This window comes from Callorhinus ursinus, unplaced genomic scaffold (genome assembly GCF_003265705.2).
Source record: "Callorhinus ursinus isolate GAN/ISIS: 27379988/994484 unplaced genomic scaffold, GSC_fseal_2.0 scaffold6, whole genome shotgun sequence".
NCBI lineage: Eukaryota > Metazoa > Chordata > Mammalia > Carnivora > Otariidae > Callorhinus > Callorhinus ursinus.
In genome coordinates, this window is record NW_027397068.1 from 48,755,790 (window position 1) to 48,776,490 (window position 20,701).

General features: G+C 35.2%; 2 protein-coding genes and 1 long non-coding RNA gene across 4 annotated transcripts in view; 1 reads left to right on the forward strand and 2 right to left on the reverse strand.

Annotated features, from left to right (window-relative positions):
• Window positions 1-20,701, reverse strand: part of VNN1 (vanin 1) — a 725,633-nt gene that overhangs the window by 234,096 nt on the left and 470,836 nt on the right. The gene's annotated exons all lie outside the window — the stretch shown is intronic.
• Window positions 1-20,701, forward strand: part of LOC112818459 (uncharacterized) — a 219,506-nt gene that overhangs the window by 189,899 nt on the left and 8,906 nt on the right. The window contains exons 2-3 of one of the 2 annotated variants that reach the window (XR_012378571.1): window positions 9,408-9,458; window positions 15,614-15,653. The exons of the other annotated variant lie outside the window; for it this stretch is intronic. This is a non-coding gene — a long non-coding RNA (uncharacterized lncRNA). The remainder of the gene's footprint in view (window positions 1-9,407; window positions 9,459-15,613; window positions 15,654-20,701) is intronic. 2 annotated transcript variants of the gene reach the window in all.
• On the reverse strand, window positions 18,427-18,949 carry LOC112818452 (small ribosomal subunit protein uS17-like). Its single transcript, XM_025865547.2, has one exon. The coding sequence runs from the start codon at window positions 18,943-18,945 to the stop codon at window positions 18,469-18,471; it is 477 nt and encodes a 158-aa protein (XP_025721332.1). The 5' UTR covers window positions 18,946-18,949; the 3' UTR covers window positions 18,427-18,468.

A 20,701-nucleotide genomic window follows, 5' to 3' on the forward strand; every position in this document is an offset into this window, starting at 1 on the left:
ATACACTTTCAGCTCAGTAGATATAGGTATAGATATAGATAGATATACATATACATACACATATATATTCATACTCAGGTATATATATACATAAAATCATCCTTCATGGACATTTGATCTACTTTTCCTATAGCTCTTTTAGCTCTTATCGCTCTCAAGATCCTACATGGCATCGAAACTAGGCTTATTTCCTTCTATCACGCCTTTATTCTGCATTTGCACTACTACCTCAGCCCAGTATCACTACTCTCTGTAATTCTCCTTTCAGACGACTGAAAAGATATGATTAAGTTTCTCTGAAAGATTTAACTAGACAATGACTTTGCCCTCTGCTAGCTTTCAGGACTGTTTTTATGTCTCTCGTTTTACATTCCATTCCTCCTTGTGTCATCATCTTTTGGATACATGCTCAAAGATATTGGGTGTGCACTTCAATAAATGTTAAATTTTGGAAATGACCTGTTAGCTTTTATTTTAAGCGATTTTGTTTGTGAAAGAGCTGATCTGCATTTTTCACTGAGTTAACTCGACTTCTCTTTTTGTGACTGAACCCAACCAGTCAAAACATTATGTGCATATTTGTAGTCATGTAACAAAAGGGCCATATACAAAAATGGTTGCATTTGCAAACTGGTCCCCAGTGCCATAAATCATATTTTTGACAATAATATCCCTCAACCTCCAAGTTAAAAAGATTTGTATCTCCTGTAGAGAGGGCTTACAAGGAAAATGCTTTTGGCCTGTTGGAATTATTCTAACTAAATTCATCTTACTTTTCAAGCTCATGATGTAAAGTTAGATATTTGCTGAACATAAAAAAAATGAATGGTATTCTCTGGACTTATAGACATACCCTTAATTCTAAATGGACCACGTAAAGATCAAACATGTTGAACTTAGCAAACATAAGTGGAACGTGGCTTCTTTTGGCAGCTACTAATTTGTAATGTCTGCTTGTTCATAAGATGTATATTACTCCCTTATGATCCTGTGCCACATGAATAATGTGAACATTACTGACTTCTAATAAAAAGTACCATCACATTCTTTCAAGTATTATCTCACTGTGTATGTGAGATAATATGAAAATATGAAATAAATGAAAATATGAATAAACCTTCAGTGATAGTAAGAAAATAATGCCTTTTTTTTTACTTTTTTTAAAAAAGATTTTATTTATTCATTTGAGAGAGAGAGCAAGAGAGCACAAGCAGGGGGAGCAGCAGAGGGAGAGGGAGAAGCAGGTTCTCCGCTGTGCGGGGACCCTGACGCCGGGCTTGATACCAGGACCCTGGGATCACGACATGAGCCGAAGGCAGACGCCTAACCATCTGAGCCACCCAGGTGCCCCAGTAATGCCTATTTTAAAGAGGGGAACCAAGAAATGAAAGTTTTAGTAAGGCACTCATTCTCATACTGAACCTACAATTTCCATTACAAATTATTGTCTGATTTAGTGTCTACTTTCAGAAAAAAAAAAGACACATTGTACCAAATTAAAGTTGCTTTAAATGATAGCTATAGAGACTTTAGTGCTTCATGTAACAAGAATTCAGTGCAATATTTAATTTTAAATGAAAATGAGACTAAAATCAGTTAATACTTACACTGCCAGTCAAAGCTATTCTATGCTATTATAAAACACCAGACTTATTTTAATATGTATTTATCCCAAAGAGTAAACATATGTCAGTGACTGACAATGTAGCATCTTATAAAAAACATGGGCTTTTGCATCAGACAGACGCAGATTCATATTATATTTTTGCCACTTAATAGCTGTGTACCATTGGTACACACTTAAACCAAACCCAGGATTCTTCCTCTGTGAAAAGGGAATAATTATACTTTTTTAAAAAGCCCTGGTAACATGTTCATTGAAGCACTATTTATAAAAGCAAAACCGGGAAACGACCTCAATGTTCAATTCCAGTTGTATTCATCAGATGTTGACACATTAATGCATGCAAGAAAGCATCTCCAAACTCTGTTATCTGCAATAGCAAGCATTTATTCTAATGCTTATGTGTCTGCAGATCAACTACAATTGGCTGATTTAGATTGGCTTGACTGGGCTGCTCTGTGGTGACAGTACTTGGCTCTAAGGTCCAGTTTGGGCTCAGATTTGTTCCAGATGTGTGTATTTTTTGGGGTCCCAAACTCTCTACAGTGAGTCATCAAAGCATCAGAGCCAAACCAGTTTGGGCAAGCACAATTATCATTTCTGCATAAAATTCATTAACTTCCATTGGCCAAAATAAGTTCCATGGCCAAGCCTGAAATCAACAGTGTTAGAAAATCATATGCTGTAGGAGGGAGGGAAGCAAATATTTGCTATTTAATAATCCACAGTAGCTAAGTAGTGTTTTAATGATTAAGCAAGATTCATATTATAAAGGCTATCTATTGTTAAAAAAATAATAACATAATAGAAAAAAATGATTGACATAGTAATATGCCTATGATCTATTTTCAAAGGAAAAGTACACTATAAAAAGACATCTGTGTAGAAAATTATAGGAAGGTTTTTGAGCAAAATGTTAACTGACAGTGGTTATCTTTGAGGAATGAGATACTGGATGATTTTGATTTCTTCCCCTTTACATGTTTTTCAGGGTTTTCCAAGTCAGCTAGATTGATTACATATTTTTTTGTCATTTTAAAGTTAATTAATAAAACTTGTTTTTCAAACTTTGGAAAAATGTAACTTCTTATTTGGGGCAACAGCATCACCACATTACTATGGCTCAGGCAAGAAAAGAAATATGAAAGAATGTTGTAAATTACAAAGCAGAACAAAATGTAAGAGATTATTTTTATAATTTGGATTATGTCTCAAATTCCAGTATTCTGTATTCAAGTAGTTTTTCCTTGGAATACAAAAAAAAATGTTTTCATTTCATCCTTATTTCCAAAAGATAGTTTTACTGAGTATAAAATTCTAAGCTGATGCTTCTTCCTTTCTTTTTGAATTTACTTTCAGAGCTCTGAAGATATTCTAACTTCCAGTGTTATTATTGGGAGGTCTGCTTTGGTTTAATTTTTATTTGTTTGAAGTTATTTTATCTCGTTTCTCTTTTAAGATCTTTTTATCTTTGATATTATAACAGTATACCTGGATGTGCTTTTTATATTTGGACTTCCTGAAGCTAAAAGTTGATATCCTTCAGTAATACTAGAAAATTCTAAATCATTAACACTTTGAATGTTTCCTTGTTTACAATCTTTCTCCCTCACTCTCTCTGTCTCTCTGTCTCTCTTTATCCATCTAATACTTCAGTTACCTTCTTCATCTTCTGGTTTGCTTAACTATATTTCATATTTTTAATTTCTTTGTCTCTGTACTATATTCTGTTTAAAGCCTTTATTTTCAGATTCATTATTTGAAACACGTGACTGATATTCACTTCATAGTCTATATGTGTCTTTTCAAAACCTACAATATTTTGAGTCTGATTATTTTGGTGATTCTCATTCACAGTTTCTTGTATGCCTTCAATATACTTCTGAGAATGTTCTTTCTCAGTTCATTTACCGGGATGTCACCATTTGGAGGCTTTTGGTTTTGGATTTTTTTTTTGCTCTTATATCTCCCCTTGCATAGACTCCAGGCTTTGTCTCTACTTTGCCCATGCAGCTGTGGGCCACCAGGTATGGCAGATGCCCTCAGGACAAACAGTGATTTTGGAACTTGCCTGCTTCTTTGTATTTATACCTTCTTACTATTTGCCTATTAAGATTTCCTTGTCTTTTTCATCATTTCAGACAAGTAAAACAAAAATATATCATTTTATAAAAAGTTATTCAGTATTTGTAGGTATTATTTTCTGGAAGAGTTTTTCTGGACAACTATCCTACCATATTTTCAAAAATAAAAGTGCCCAATCATCTTTTAAATTACCTGTTTACCTGTAGACAAATGAAAGCCCTTTATGGATATGTGTTATGTTATGCATGTAGAAATCCCTAAAACTTAATCGCATACCTGACACATATAAGGCAATGAAGGAATAAGGAAGAAATGAATGGAATTAATCATATAATCTTATGGCATAAGGTCTTTGAAAAGTAACTACAAAATCAAGAAATGTAAGACATTACTATTTCCCCAAAAGATTTGGATGTCATATAAAGTTTCTCATTTTACTGTAAAGATGCCTGAAAGAGATTTCACAGCCTGGTGAAAATCTTAATTATCTGAAAAAATTAAAAAGTCAAAATATTTCTAAAAATCTATAACTTATGCATAACTAGATACTTTCAAAAATGTATGGCAACTGGCAAAGAAACTACAATTTGCTATCAGGCCACTATTCTTTAATTGCCTAGTTTTAACTTGTTTGCACCCAAGAAAAAGACAACCTGATGGGTGTCTTTAATCCCTAACTTTATTTTGTAGAAATTTTCTGCCCTCTACATAAATAAGCCTAAATGAAAGAGGTAAAAAAGAGACAATTTGTGGTAAAAATGCCTATATTTTAGGAAAAGATTTGGGTCCTGGGTCCTAGAGGAAGACTTGAAGCATAGTAATTTATTTTTTATTTCAATCAGCTATGTATGGTCTGATCATAAGAAACTGAATTCCATGGATTGTATTTTTTTATTTTGGGGTTTTGTTTTGTTTTTGTATATTCGCAATATTTGTAAAGCCAAGCATTTAAACATGGAAACAGACAGGAAATTTTTATATACTTTTACTAGGCTGTTAATAAGCTTTAAAAAAAAAAACACTACATTGATGAAAATTCCTGGGAAAAGGGCGAACCTGTGTTAGTGTGTGTGTGTGTGTGTGTGTGTGTGTGTGGTGTGTGTGTGTTGTGTCTACCTGTGTGTTTACACTTGTTTGTGGTTCACATATTTTGTGGTTGAATTATCCAAAGTTTGTTCCCTCCCTTCTGATGAAGACTTGCATTCCAACTTCATTGCAGTGTGCAGTTCTTCTGTGTGGTTTGCTTTTTCTTGCATCTGAAAATAATTTGGGAGAAACAGAAACATAAAATTTGATTTGGCCTGAAAAATTTTTTCTTCATTTCTTTTTAAAATGTGACCAGTCCAGCCATTTCTATATAAGGATAAAGAGTTGAACATTGGCTAATCCAGGAAAAATGTGAACCTGAAGACTTCTTCACATCCGATATTTGGGCAAACCAATCCCAAAATATCCAAGACTTATTCCTTGGCTCTGAGAATTACAACATCATGGGGATAGCTCTATTCCCATTATTGGCAGATCTTTTGCTTGTTCACACTTTGCCATTGAGATTTTCTTCTTAAGATTCTTCTTGAAAAAGATTGAGTTTAACTAGAATGAACACTGCACTCCTAAAGTCACAAGAAACGTAAGGCAAAATGATTTTAATTTCAGGCATCAGTGCAAAGTATTTAAATCTGGAGGACTTCACTCCAAAATTAGACCAAAAATAGAAATCATTTTCTAAACTATGGAACATCCAATTCAATGAAACACCACCCAGGCATATTTACAAAAGTTTTGAAACTATGGTATGTGTTTTTTATAAAATCAAATGGAAAAGTAATCTTTAAAATTATATGATGCTACGTTAGTACAACTATGACTTCTTTTAAAGCTAGAATAAAAACAAATCAGATAAAAATACACCATCAAACTGTTAATAGTCTTTATCTTTTTATTTTATTTTAAAAATCTCAGAGATTTTTAAAAACTGTCACTTTTCTAAACTTAATGTGTGAGGGTATCTTTATGATTTTTATTTCTGTATTGTTGATATATATATATATATCTGGAAGGGGCAGTGTGTTAAGGCAGAACATATTTCCAGGAACCTGAGTTCTGATTCTGTTCTTTACCATCTAGTCATGAGGGATTTACACTGGAATATTTATGGTCTAAAATACTATTATCCTGAGACTATATTTCATTCATACCGTATTCTGGTGATCCATAAAAAAATGTATTTTCTATTCTGCTTACATTATATAAGGAACCAGATAGCTGTTTAGAAATGTATTCATACTGACAGATGTCACAAATCACATTTTTCACTTTGAAGTGACATTTCAGATGCAAACATTTGCCTTAATGACTCAAAAATGGCTTGATCTGGCAAGGTTTAAGTTGATTGCTGCTTAATATAGAGAGCACCAATATGTGGTACGAACAGAACAATGAAAGCAAATGTAGGTTAGGAACCATCGCTTTTATGGGTTTCTGTGTGTTAGGTTGTCTCATGCAAATGCCCATTTCTTTAACTCTTAGATATTGCTTTAAATCCTCAGGCTCTAGTATTAATCATAGTAAATACCTCATGTGAAATTATTTACCAAATACCTGAGTATATTTTCTCTTAACCCAACTTTTTATATCATCGTACTCAGTCAACTTAGTTCTAAAATAAAGATGAAGCCATCTTCCCACTCTCTGGTGTCACATGCAGAGCAGTAAGATGCACTCCTTTCTCTGTGAAAGGAGTAAAACCATGAAAATTTCCAGAATGCTTAACTCTAATGTATACCCTATTTCTCGTCAACTGACATAACCCAGTTTTCAATATGAACTGTAGAATGTGCCTTCAGTCCATTAGAAGTTATATATTTTTCTTTTTTTTAAGATTCTATGTATTTATTTGACAGAGACAGACACAGCGAGAGGGAACACAAGCAGGGGGGATGAGAGAGGGAGAAGCAGGTTTCCGGCAGAGCAGGGAGCCCGATGCGGGGCTCGATCCCAGGACCCTGGGATCATGACCTGAGCCGAGGGCAGACGCTTAAAGACTGAGCCACCCAGGCACCCCTATATTTTTCTATTCTTTAGTGTATTTCAGGAGAAATATCTTTCCCTGTAATCAAAGGCTGACGCCTTCCAGTACCTTCAAGTAATACCTCCTGTGGATATAATTTCTTAGAAGTTTTTTGAAAAATGTTATAAAGTAGCCTACAGAAGACCACAAACATTCCCCTGCATCATAGTGCAAATTATATGCAAGTCTCATGAACAGCCTACCTATTTAAATTATCCAGTAGAGAGTTCTGACAGTGGTTTGTCTGTGAAATTGTAGCCTGTGCCATTTAAGGCAGACCAATCGCCTTAACTGTTTTAAGAGCACATTTGTCTTGACCAGTCTGGTTGAATTTTTTCAAGGAGAAAGTCATTTTTCAAGCAGTAAACATTCTTATGTATATGAAATCCATATGGAAACCTGGGCATTTTCAAGTGAATACTGGTGGATATTCTACAAAACTATGGTCATCATTCAATCTAGACGTTCAGATGGGTTTTATTCAAGATGATTATAGGCTCTGTATTTTAGTTGAATGAGTCTAATGAACAAAACTTTAGGTAGAGACAAACATTGTTGCTTTATTGGGTCTTATTCTTTATTATACATACTGATTGACCTGGCTTGGGTAATGGGCTTACCACATCCCTTAAGAAGCATAGATCTCCATAGTAAAACTGGGGAACTATTAGCAGACAGATGGGAATGAAGTTTGAGAAGGCAAGAAAAAAAATCCAGTGCTTTTTATTTATTTTCCTTGTTTCTTAAGTTAGAGCCAATGAAGTATATGCATGGAAAAATAATAGTTTTCCCTACAAGTGCTAATTATTTGAAATATTTGAAACTTCTTTTTCTTTTTCCCTTCTTCCCTCTCTAGTTTCCCTCCCTCCCTCCTCCCTTCCTTCTTTCCTTCCTTTTGCCCTTCTGTCATTCCATACTTCCCCCCTCCTTCCTTGTTCTTCCCTTTCTTCCCTTCCTCCCTTCCTTCTGTGATGGCCACATTGTCATTCCAAAGCACAATACTAAATGTATAGACCTAGTTCAAGTTGATAATTGACACTGAGAATCAGATCAAACAACAATTAATTTATCGTGGCTTTTTCAGTTTTGTGGCTTGCTACAAAGTCATTTAGGTATGTGTGAAGAACTAAGCCATTCTTTTCTTAAAATAGTAATTGCTCTTTCAAAATTTAAAAGGACAGAATTTTTTAATTTCAAGTATCCCTCCAGATATATTTCTTAAAACCCTATGTTGTGCTGTAATAAAATAATTATAGAGTTAGAAAAAAGTATTCTTAAAAGAAAAAAATTTTGTGAAAATGGGACTAGAACTATTTGTTTGTTGCTTCTTGTACTCAGAGCTGGTTTTTGATATTGAATAAAGAAATATTTTCTTATATTAATATTGTTGTAAATTTATATAATGACATTAAAGATACATATTTTAAAGTAGTGTTCCCTCAAAATACTAGAAATTTTGTGTTTCTCCAGTGAACAAACTGGAGAACTTTTGTGACATGGCACAAAACCTGTCCCAAAGGCTGCTGTTGTGGTTGGTGTTAGAAGTTGCATTTTCCCCCACCTACTATTTGTTCTATTGTAAATTTCATGAACTAAATCTTTTCTGTTTTTCTTTTATTTCCTCCTACAAATAATTTCCTGAAAGGCCAGCTAATAATGTGCATCTTTTACATAGTGGCTGAATTTGCTATATTATCATTAGATCAGAAGATGCTATATATGCATGGTTTGGGGCTTGTCTATGATTATGCATTGCTGATCCAGTAGAATCCTTCCAAAGACAACAGGCTAAACTTGATTGCAATTAAGATGATTCACATTTTTTACATCCAAGCATATATAGAGAGGGATCATTTTATACTGAAATAATACAGTTAATGGAGCTGATTTCAGACTATCTCTTTGAAAAGCAAATGCTTATGGAGAGAGGTAAGAGTTCAATTAAAATTGTCAGTGAGAGGAGAAGATGGAATAGGCATACTTTTCCTTATTCCTCCCACTATGGACAACTAAAAATCCTGGTCATTATATACAAAACAAACATAGGAAGACTGAAAGATGAGAGAAGAAGTCAGACTGAGTAGAAACTCAGGACCCAAGAAATGACACAGTGGTGAATTCCCTGTATTTTATTTTTGCCTCATATGTCCCAGACTTGGAACTAAAGAAACTGGTAACTCAGAAACACAAGTGGATATGGACCAAAAAACCCCAACAAAAGCCTGCTCTCCTTAGCCAAAGGACCAGGAATAGGATGGCCTAGCAAGAAAGAAGAGTTTTAGACAATAGCTGCTCTACTTTAGCTAAATACCATAGGAAAGAAAAATCTGGCCCTGCCCTCACCCATGCCAGTGAATGCTGACAGGAGGTTCTAGACTTCTACCATCATCAGGCTATGAGGAATGCCCCCCAACACTGGGGTAAGGTCAGAGAAAGCCTAGTGGAGCATCAGGATTTTCACCACCATCCAGCAGTAATGAAGCCATCTTCCCACTCTCTAGTGTCACATGCAGAGCAGTAGGATGCACTCCTTTCTCTACCAGCAGGGTGGTATCAGAGGATGCTTATTGGGGGGGTCTGAATTCTCACCCATATCTAGCAGTAATAAGGAGTGCCTTCTCTTTTCAGGAGTCAACAGAGGCTGAAAGGGAAACTGGAAACACATCGAGCAGTAATGAGGTAATGCCCACACCTCACCTGCCACAGTGTTGTCAGAGGAAGATAAAACTAAAGCAAATAAAATTACCAGATACATGGAGAGACATTACAAAATGTTAAAATGTCAATTCACCAAAAAGAGCTAGCAACCTTAAATGTATATGCACCAAAGAACAGAGCAGTAAAATATGGGAAACAAAAACTGATAGAACTGGAAAGAGAAATAAACAAGTCCACAGTTATAGTTGAGGATTTCGACATCCTTCTCTCAATAATTGATAGAACAGCCAGACAGAAAACCAGCACAGATATAGAAGAACTCAACACTGCCATCAACCCACAGGCTTGAATTGATATTTATAGAAAACTCCCCAACACCAGCAGAATACACATTCTTCTCAAAGATCCATAGAACTTTGCTGAAATAAATGATATCCTGGGCAGTAACACAAACTAGAACACATTTAAAACAATTGAAGTTATACAAAGTGTGGTCTTGGACCACACTAGAATCAAACTACATACCAATAGCAAAAAGATAACAAGAAAACCTCTAATCATTTGGAAACTAAACAACACTTTTATAACCATGGGTCAAAGAGAAAGTCTCAAGGAAAATTAAAAACATATATATATATATATATGTATATATATAATTGAATGAAAATTAAAATACAATATATCAAAATTTGTGGGTCATAGCTAATACAGTTCTAAGGGGGAAACTTATATCACTAAATGTTTGTATTAAGAAAGAGAAGATGTCTCAAATCAATAATCTACACACATAAGTTTGATAATTTAGAATAAATGGACCAAATCTGCAAAAAGCACAAGCTATCACAACTCAATAAGAAATAGATAATGAGGATAATTGCAATAACACTAGAACCATTAAGGGAACTGAATTCATAATTTTGAAACTAATTATACAAATATTTAAAGAAAAAGTAACATCCGTTATACACACGATATTTTCCAAAAAGAATAGGAAAAAACATTTCCCAGTTAGTTTTATGAAGCTAATATTACCCTGATACCAAAACAAGACAAAGATAGTACAAAAATGAAAAGTTCAGACTAATAACCCTCATTAATAAAAAGTAAAAATCCTTAACAAAATATTAGCAAATAGTATTCAGCAATATATAAAAATAATTATATGTCATGACAAAGCAGGGTTTATTTCTGGGATGCAAGACTGGTTTACTATTGGAAAATCAGTAATGTAATACACCATATTAACAGTATAAAGAATAAAAATCACATAATGGTATCAGTTGGTACATAAAATGCATTTGACAAAAATTCAGCATTTATTCATGATAAAAACTCCCAGAAAATTAGGAATAGAGGAAAAATTCCACAACTTGATAAAGAGCATTTTCAAAAGCAAAAATAAAAACCCTACAGCAAAGATAGACTTAATGATGAAAGACCAAATGCTTTCCACCTAAGATCAGGAACAATCCAAAGATGTCGGCTCTCACTGCTCCTATTCAAATAGTAATTGGAAATTCCAGCCAATGCCATATGACAAGAAAAGGAGATAAAAACCATAGAAATCATTACACCCCAAAAGTGAAATACTTAGGTATAATGCTAACAAAATATGTGCAAGATGAGGAAAACTACAAAACTCTGATGAATGAAATAAAAAAAAAAGAATTAAGTGGAGAGATAGTCCATATTTGTGAACTCAATATTGTTAAGATGTCTGTTCCTCCCAACTGACCTATAGATTGATTCAGTGCAATCCCAACCAAAGTCTCAGAGGATTATTTTGTAGCTATCAGTAAAGTGGTTCTCAAGTTTCCTTGGAGAGGCAAAAGATCTGAAAGAGCCAACACAGTGTCAAAGAACAAGTTAGAGGACTGACACCACCTGACTTCAAGACTTACTATAAAACTACGGTAATTAAGACAGAATGGTATTGGTGAAAGATTAGACAAATACATCAATGGAGCAGAATAGAGCGCCCAGAAGGAGACCCACATAAACAGAGTCAACTGATCTTTGGCAAAGAAATAAAGACAATACAATGGAGCAAAGATGGTCCTTTCAACAAATGGACATCCACAAGCAAAAAAATAAATAAATAAATTTAGACATAGGCCTTACACACTTCACAAAAATTATCTTGAAGTGGATTATTGACATAAATGTAAAGCACAAAACTATAAAACTCCTAGAAGACACATAGGAGAAAATCTAGATGATCTTGAGTGTGGTTTAGGTACAACATCAAAGGCATGATCCATGAAAACAATAATTGATAAACTGGACTTCATTAAAATTAAAAACTGCTCTGCACAACATAATATCAAGATAATAAGAAGATAGGGCACAGACTGGGAGAAAATATTTGCAAAAGACACATCTGGTAACTGTTACCCAAAATATACAAAGAACTTGTAAAACTCAACAATAAGAAAACAAATAACCCAATTAAAAAATGGGTCAAAGATCTTAACAGACATGTCCCCAAGGAAGATGTACAGATAGCAAATAAGTGTATGAAAATATGCTCCATATAATATGTCATCAGGGAAGTGCTAATTAAAACAATGAGATACCACTACACGTCAAGTAGAATGGCCGAAATCAGGAAGGCTAACGTTAAAAGCTGGTGAGAATGTGGAGCCACAGGAATTCTCGTTCATTGCTGATGAGAATGAACTGGCACAGCCACGCTGGGAGACAGTTTGGTAGTTTCTTACAAAACTAAACATACTCTTACCATACAATCCTGCAATTGCACTCTTTGGTATTTACCCAAAGAGCTGAAAACTTATGTCCACACAAAAACTGTACACAGATGTTTATAGCAGCTTTATTTATAATTGCCTAAACTTGGAAGGAACCAAGATGTCCTTAAGGAGGTGAATGGTTAAGTAAACTGTGGTACATCCAGATAATAGAATATTATTCAGCTCTAAAAAGAAATGAGCTTCAAACCATGAGAAGAGGGACACCTGGGTGGCTCAGTCAGTTAAGCGTCTGCCTTTGGCTCAGGTCATGATCCCAGAGTCCTGGGATCGAGCCCCTCATCGGGCTCCCTGCTCAGCGGGGAGCCTGCTTCCCTCTCTCCCTCTGCCTGATGCTCTACCTGCTTGTGCTCTCTCTGACAAATAATAAATAAAGTCTTAAAAAAAAAAGCCATGAAAAGACAGAGGAAATTTAAATGAATATTACTAAGTGAAAGAAGCCATTCTGAAAACACTACATATTGTATGATTCCAGCCATATGACATCCTGTAAATAACTAACTAGGGAGATAGTAAAAAAGTCAGCAGTTGACAGGCATTGGGGAATAGAGAGATGAGTAGGCAGAGCACAGAGGATTTTTAGGGCAGTGAAAATACTCTGCATGACACTATAATGGTAGATGCAAGTCATTATATATTTGTCCAAACCAACAGACTGTATAACACCAAGAGTGAACCGTAAGGTAAACTATGGACCTTGGGGTGATAATTATGTGTCAGTGTGTGGATTCATCTAGTGTAATAAAGGTACCCGCTGGTGAGGGATATTGATAATGGGTGAGGCAATGCATGAGTATGGGCAGGGTGTCTATGAAAAATCTCTGTGCCTTCCTCTCAGTTTTTCTGTGAATCTAAAACTGCCCTAAAAAATTAAAATCTTAAAAAAATCCACACAGATTATAAAGCAAAGAAATAAAACTGTTAATATTTGTAAAGTATATGATTGTCTCTGCAGAAAATCCCAAGGAATTTATAAAAACTCCTGGACTTGATAAGTGAGTTAGGCAAGATTGCAGGATACAAGATAAGCACATACAAGTTAATTGCAGATCTCCCACAGGTGTCAGGCATGGTTAGCAAGGTCAGCGGGGTCAGCGGTATCCACAGCAGTGGCCCCGCTGCAGGTGGGAAATGATGCAATAAAAATCTTTTTAATTAGGGGCGCCTGGGTGGCTCAGTCGTTAAGCATCTGCCTTTGGTTCCGGTCATGATCCCAGGGTCCTGGGATCGAGCCCCGCATCAGGCTCCCTGCTCTCAGGAAGCCTGCTTCTCCCTCTCCCTCTCCCCCTGCTCGTGTTCCCTCTCGCTGTGTCTCTCTCTGTCAAATAAATAAATAAAATCTTTAAAAAAAATCTTTTTAATTAAAAAATAAAATAAAAGTGGATTGTAGTTCTGTATACTAACAATGAACACACAGACATCAAAATTAAAAATACAATGCCATTTTTGTTCACTCAAAAAAAATGAAAAATTTAGGTATAAATCTAACAAGCACATATGCTGAAAACTGTAAAATGCTGATGAAAGAGATCAAAGGAGATGTAAATAAGTATAGAGCCATGCAGTGTTTGTGAACTGAAAGACTCAACATAATAAAGATGTCAGTTTTCCCCAAAATTCCCATCCAGGTTTAACACAATTTCTATCAAAATCCCAGCAAAGTTTTTGTGTAGTGAGAGAAAGATTATTCTAGAATGTACATGGAAAGGCACAGGAGCTAGGTTAGCTAAAACAATTTTTAAAAAAAAAGTAAGTGGAGGAAACTCCTCTTCTTGATTTCAAGACTTATTATATAGTGATGGCAATTAAGATAGTGTGATCGTGGTGGAGGAATACACACAGAGATCGAGGCAATAGGATAAAGAACCTGGAAATAGATTCACACAATGATACCCAACTGATTTTTGATGAGGGGGCAAAAGCAATGCAATGGAAGAAAAATAACTTGATTTTCAATCAATGGTACTGGAGTGATTGGATGTCCGTAGGCAAAAAAAATAAACTTCAGCCTCCTCTTCGTATCTTATGTAAACTATAAATGAAAATGGATCATGGACTTAATGGTAAAACATAGAACTATAATACTTTTAGAAAGAAACACGAGAAGGGGCGCCTGGGTGGCTCAGTTGGTTAAGCGACTGCCTTCGGCTCAGGTTATGATCCCACGGTGCTGGGATCGAGTCCCGCATGGGGCTCCCTGCTCGGCGGGAAGCCTGCTTCTCCCTCTCCTACTCCTCCTGCTTGTGTTCCTGCTCTCGCTGTCTCTCTCTCTCAATTAAATAAATAAATAAAATCTTAAAAAGAAAAAAAAAGAGAAAAGAGAAAATGTTAGGGATCTAAGACTAGGCAAGGACTTCTTGTGCTTGATACAAACAGCATGGTCAAAAGGAAGTAATACGTTGATTTCATCAAAATTTAAAATAAAACAACTTTTGCCCAGCAAAAGACCTTGTTAAGATGCTCAAAACAAGCCACAAACTAAAAAAAATTTCAAGCCACATATCTAACAAGAGGTATCTAGAATATGGGAAGACTCAAAACTTAGTACAAAAACAGCTCCGTTAGAAAACAGGCAAAAACATTTCACTGGCCAGGATGCACGGATAGCGCATAAGCACATGAAAAGATGTTCAACAATATTAGCCATCAGGGAAATGCAAATTAAAATCTCAATGAGATAGTACTAGACACCTATCAAAACGACTAAAAGAGAACAATAGTGGCAACCCAAATGCTAGTAAGGATGTGGAGAAACTAGATTGCTTCTGCGTTGCTGGTGGGAATTTAAAATGATCTAGCTATTCTGGAAAACAGTTTATTGGTTTCTTAAAAAACCAAACATGTAACTTCCCTACAGCCCAGCAATTGTACTCCTGGGTATTTATCCCAGAGAAATGAAAACTTACGTTCACACAAAAACCTGTACACAAATGTTCATAGGAGTATCATATGTAATATAAACTGGGATGGGGCAGATATTGTTTAATGGATGAATGATTAAAAATACTGTGGTATATTCATATCATCAAATATAACTCCATAATAACAAGGAATTAACTATTGATACACATAACAACTTGGATGAATCTTCAAAGAATTATATTACATTAAAAAATGCCAATCCCAAAAGGTAACACACTGTATACTTTCATTTATATAACATTCTTAAAATAACAAAACTGTAAAAATGGAGAACAGATTAGTAGTTCCCAGAGTTAGAAATAGGTGGGAGGGAAAGGAAGATAGGAGAGAAGTAGGTGGCTATACAAGGGCAAAATAAGAGATCTTTGTGGTGATGGAAATGTGCTGCGTCTTTTTTTATCAATAAATCCTGTTTATTTTCTGTATATTAAGGTTTTTTTATTTTAAATTCTCAGTTAGTTAACATACGTGTAATATTAATTTCAGGTGTGCACTAGAGTGATTCAACACTTCCGTACAACACCAGGTACTTATCCCAACAAGTGCCCTCCTTCATCCCCATCACCTATTTCACCCATTCCCCCCACCCACCTCCTCACTGGTAACCATGAGTTTGTTCTCTATAGTTAAGAGTCTCCTTCTTGAAGATAACAGGAGAGGAAGAAAAGGGGAGTATGTCAGAGGGGGAGACAAACCATGAGAGATGATGGACTCTGAAAAACAAACTGAGGGTTCTAGAGGGGAGGGGGGAGGGGGATGGGTTATCCTGGTGATGGGTATTGAGGAGGGCACGTTCTGCATGGAGCACTGGGTGTTATGAACAAACAATGAATCATGGAACACTGCACCAAAAACTAATGATGTAATGTATGGTGATTAACATAACAATAAAAAAATTAAAAAAAAAAGAGTCTCCTTCTTGGTTTGCCTCTCTCTCTCTTTTTTCCCTTTGCTCATTTGTTTCTTAAAATCATATGGTATTTGCTTTTCCCTAACTGACTTATTTTGCTTAGCATTATACTCTCTAGCTCCATTTATGTTGTTGCAAATGGTAAGATTTCATTCATTTTTATGGCTGAGTGATATTCCATTGTATATACATACCACATCTTCTTTATTCATTCGTCAGTCAGTGGACATGGGCTGTTTCCATAATTTAGCTGTTGTAGATAATACAGGTATAAACATCAGAGTGCATGTATCCCTGTGAATTAGTATTTTTGTATTCTTTGGGTAAATACCTTGTAGTGCAATTGCTGGATCGTAGGGAAGTTCTATTTTTAACTTTTTGAGGAACCTCCATACTGTTTTCCATAAAGACTGCATCAGTTTGCATTCCCACCAACAATGAAAGAGCGTTCCCCTTTCTCCACATCCTTGGCAACACCTGTTGTTCCTTGCATTGTTGATTTTAGCCATTGTGACAGGTGTGAGGTGATATCTCACTGTAGTTTTGATTTGTATTTCCCTAATAAGTGATGTTGAGCATTTTTTCATGTGTCTGTTGGCTATCTGTCTTTGGAGAAATGTCTCTTCATGTCTTTTGCCCATTTTAAAATTCGATTATTTGTTTTATGGGTGTTGAGTTGTGCAAGTTCTTTATATATTTTGGATAGTAACCCTTTATCAGATATGTCAATTGCAAATATCTACTCCCATTCCGCAGGTTGCTGTTTGGTTTCATTGATTGTTTTCTTTGCTGTACAGCTCTTTTGTTGAGGTCCCAATAGTTTATTTTTGCTTTTATTTCCCTTGCCTTAAGACATATCTAGAAAAATGTTGCTACAGCCAATGTCAGAGAAATCACCTTATGTTCTGTCTTCTAGGATTTTTATGGTTTCAGGTCTCATAGGTCTTTAATCCATTTTGTGTTTATTTTTGTGTATGGTATAAGAAAGTGGTCCAGTTTCATTCTTTTGCATGTAGCTGTCCAGTTTTCCCAACACCATTTGTTGAAGAGACTGTCTTTTTCCCATTGCATAATCTAGTCTCCTTTGTTGAAGATTAATTGACCATATAATTATAGGTTTATTTCTGGGTTTTCTATTCTGTTCCATTGATGCTATGCATCCTTTTTTTTTTTTTTTTTTTTTGCCAGTACCGTACTGTTTTGATAACTACAGCTTTGTAATATAACTTGAAGTCTGGAATTGTGATGCTTACCATTTTATTTTTCGTTTTCAAAATTTCTTTGTCTATTCTGGGTCTTTTGTGGTTCCACACAAATTTTAGGATTGTTTCTTCTACTTCTGTGAAAAATGGTGTTGGTATTTTGATAGGGATTGCATTAAATCTATAGATTGCTTTGGGTACTTTAGACATTTTAATCAGTATTTTCTTCTAACCCACGAGCATGGAATGTCTTTCCATTTCTTTGGTTCATCTTCAATTTCTTTCATCAGTGTTTTATAGTTTTCAGAGTACAGGTCTTTCATCTCTTTGGCTAAGTTTATTCCTAGGTATTTTATTATTTTTGGTGCGATTGTAAATGGGATTGTTTTCTTAATTTCTCTACCTGCTACTTCATTATTAGTGTATAGAAATGCAACAGATTTCTGTACATTGATTTTGTGTCCTGAAATTTTACTAGTTTTGTAGCCTCTGACGTTAGTGGCTTTTTGGTGGAGTCTTTAGTGTTTTCTGTATGTAGTATGTAGTATCATGTCATCTGCAAATAGTGAAAGTTTTACTTCTTCCCTACCAATTTGGATGCCTTTTATTTCTTTCTCTTGTCTGATTTCTATGGCTAGGACTTCCAGTACTGTGTTGCATAAAAACAATGAGAGTGGACATCCTTGGAAAAGCTCTCAGTTTTCCCCCATTGAATATGCTGTTCACTGTGGGTTTTTTATATAAGGCCTTTATTTTATTGAGATATGTTCCCTCTAGACCTTCTTTGTTGAGGGTTTTTATCATGAATAGATGTTGTTCTTTATCAAATGCTTTTCTGCATCTATTGAAATAATCATATGGTTTTTATCCTTTTTCTTATTGATGTGATGGATCACATTGATTTGTGAATATTGAACCCCCTTGCATCCTGGGAATAAATCCCACTTGATTGTGGTCAATGATTTTTTTTTTTTTTTTTTACTGTATTGTTGGATCCTGTTTGCTAGTATTTTGTTGAGTATTTTTGCATCTATGTTTATCAGAGACACTGGCCTATAGTTCTCTTTTTTTTTTTTTATGGTATCTTTATCTGGTTTTGGTATCAGGGTATCTTGCCTCATAGAATGAAGTTGGAAGTTTTCCTTCTTGTATTTTTTGGAATAGTTTTTTTTTTTTTTTTGTGGGAAAATAAATTTATTTTTTTTAGGGGTGTGGACAGATGTCTCATCTCAGATCTTCTGGAACTGCTTCTTGGTGCCAGCAGCCTTTGTGACTTTGAGCACGTTGAAACGCACAGTCTTGCTCAAGGGCCGGCACTCATCCACTGTGATGATGTCACCGATCTGGACATCCCTGAAGCAGGGGGACAGGTGCACAGACATGTTCTTGTGGCGCTTCTCAAAGTGGTTGTACTTTCTGATGTAGTGGAGGTAGTCTCGGCGGATGACAGTGGTCCTCTGCATCCACATCTTGGTCACCACACCAGAAAGAATCTGCCCTCGGATGGAGACATTACCAGTAAAGGGGCATTTCTTGTCAATGTAGGTGCCCTCAATGGCCTCCTTGGGCATCTTGAAGCCCAGACCGATATTTTTGTAGTATCGCTGGAGCTTCTCCTTGCCAGTTTCTCCAAGCAGGTCCCTCTTCTTGTTTTGAAAGATGGTTGGCTGCTTTTGGTAGGCGCACTCAGTCTGAATGTCCACCATCTTCCCGGCCACCTCAAAAAAGTTTTAAAAGAATAGATATTAGTTTTTAAATAGTTTTAAAAGAATAGTTTAAAAAATGGAATGGTTTTAAAAGAATAGATATTAACTCTTTTTAAAATGTTTGGTAGCATTCACCTGTGAAGCCAGCTGGTCCTGGACTTTTGTTTTTGGGACTTTTTTTGATTACTGATTCAATTTCATTGCTGGTAATCAGTCTGTCCAAATTTTCTATTTCTTCCTGCTTCAGTTTTGATAGATTATATGTTTCTAGGAATTTATCCATTTCTTCTAGATTGTCCAGTTTGTTGGCATACAATTTTTCATAATATTCTCTTACAATTATTTGTATTTTTGTAGTGTTGGGTTTTATTTCTCCTCTTTCATTTGTGATTTTGTTTATTTGGGTCCTCTCTTTTTTTCTTATTACTTATTTGTTTGGGTTTTTTTGTTTGTTTATTGATGAGTCTGGCAAGAGGTTTGTCAATTTGGTTGATCTGTTCCAAGAACCAGCTCCTGGTTTCATTGATCTGTTCTATTGTTTTTTAGTTTCTATATCATTTATTTATGCTCTAATCGTTATTATCTCCTTCCTTCTGCTGGTTTGGGGTTTTGTTTGTGTTTCCTTTTCTAGTTCCTTTACATGTAAGGTTAGGTTGTTTCTTTGAGATTTTTCTTGCTTGCTGAAGTAAGCCTGTCTTGCTATCAACTTCCCTCTTAGAATCACTTTTGTTACATCCCAAAGGTTTTGGTTCATTGTGTTTAATGTGATGCATTTTAATGTGTCCACATCAATATCTTGGCTGTGATAATGTATAACAGTTTTGCAAGATGTTATAATTTGGGGAAAACTGGGTAAGAGTTACATGAGATCTCTATATTATCCCTTACAACTGCTTGTGAATTATCCCCAAATTAAAGATTAATTTTAAAAAGTGTCCAGTAGAAGTCACCAAAGTTAAGGTTTATAATGTCAAACTGCTACTGAAAATTACTTATTTTCAAATTTTGGAGTGAAAATTATGTTTCCTACAGGTATTTGGGGTTAGGACAATTTCCATTTAAGGTAATTTCTTGCTGTCAGTTACTTCTCCCATTTTGTATAGAGAAATTCTTTCAGTGCCATTTGTAAAAGTCATTAACAGTCTGAAATGATGCAGTGATAAATTCTGGATTTATACTCAATTATTAAATATTCATAAAAACTCAATTATTAACTACTCATATAAATGATTCTGGTATCCTTTTGTCCAAGCATATTTATTACTATTATGTTGCCCAACAATAAATATTATATTTTTGGTCAATTTGTGAAAATATTTGCAGTGTTACTATGTTTCCATAAAATGAAACTCTAGTAAGTAATGTAGCAGGAATCATAATGAATAATCTCTAGTAGTTTTGTTTTTTTAATTTTTTATTGTTATGTTAATCACCATACATTACATCATTAGTTTTTGATGTAGTGTTCCATGATTCATTGTTTGTGTATAACACCCAGTGCTCCACTCAATACATGCCCTCTTTAATACCCATCACCAGGCTAACCCATCCCCCCACCCCCCTCCCCTCTAGAACCCTCAGTTTGTTTCTCAGAGTCCATAGTCTCTCATGGTTCGTCTCCCCCTCCGATTTCCCCCCCTTCATTTTTCCCTTCCTACTTGAGATTAAGAATTCCTCATATCAGTGAGGTCATATGATACATGTCTTATTTTGCTTAGCATAATACCCTCTAGTTCTATCCACGTTGTTGCAAACG

Coding starts and splice junctions, on each gene's coding strand:
- LOC112818452 (XM_025865547.2), bottom strand. CDS start 18,945: ATGGTGGACATTCAGACTGAGTGCGCCTACCAAAAGCAGCCAACCATC.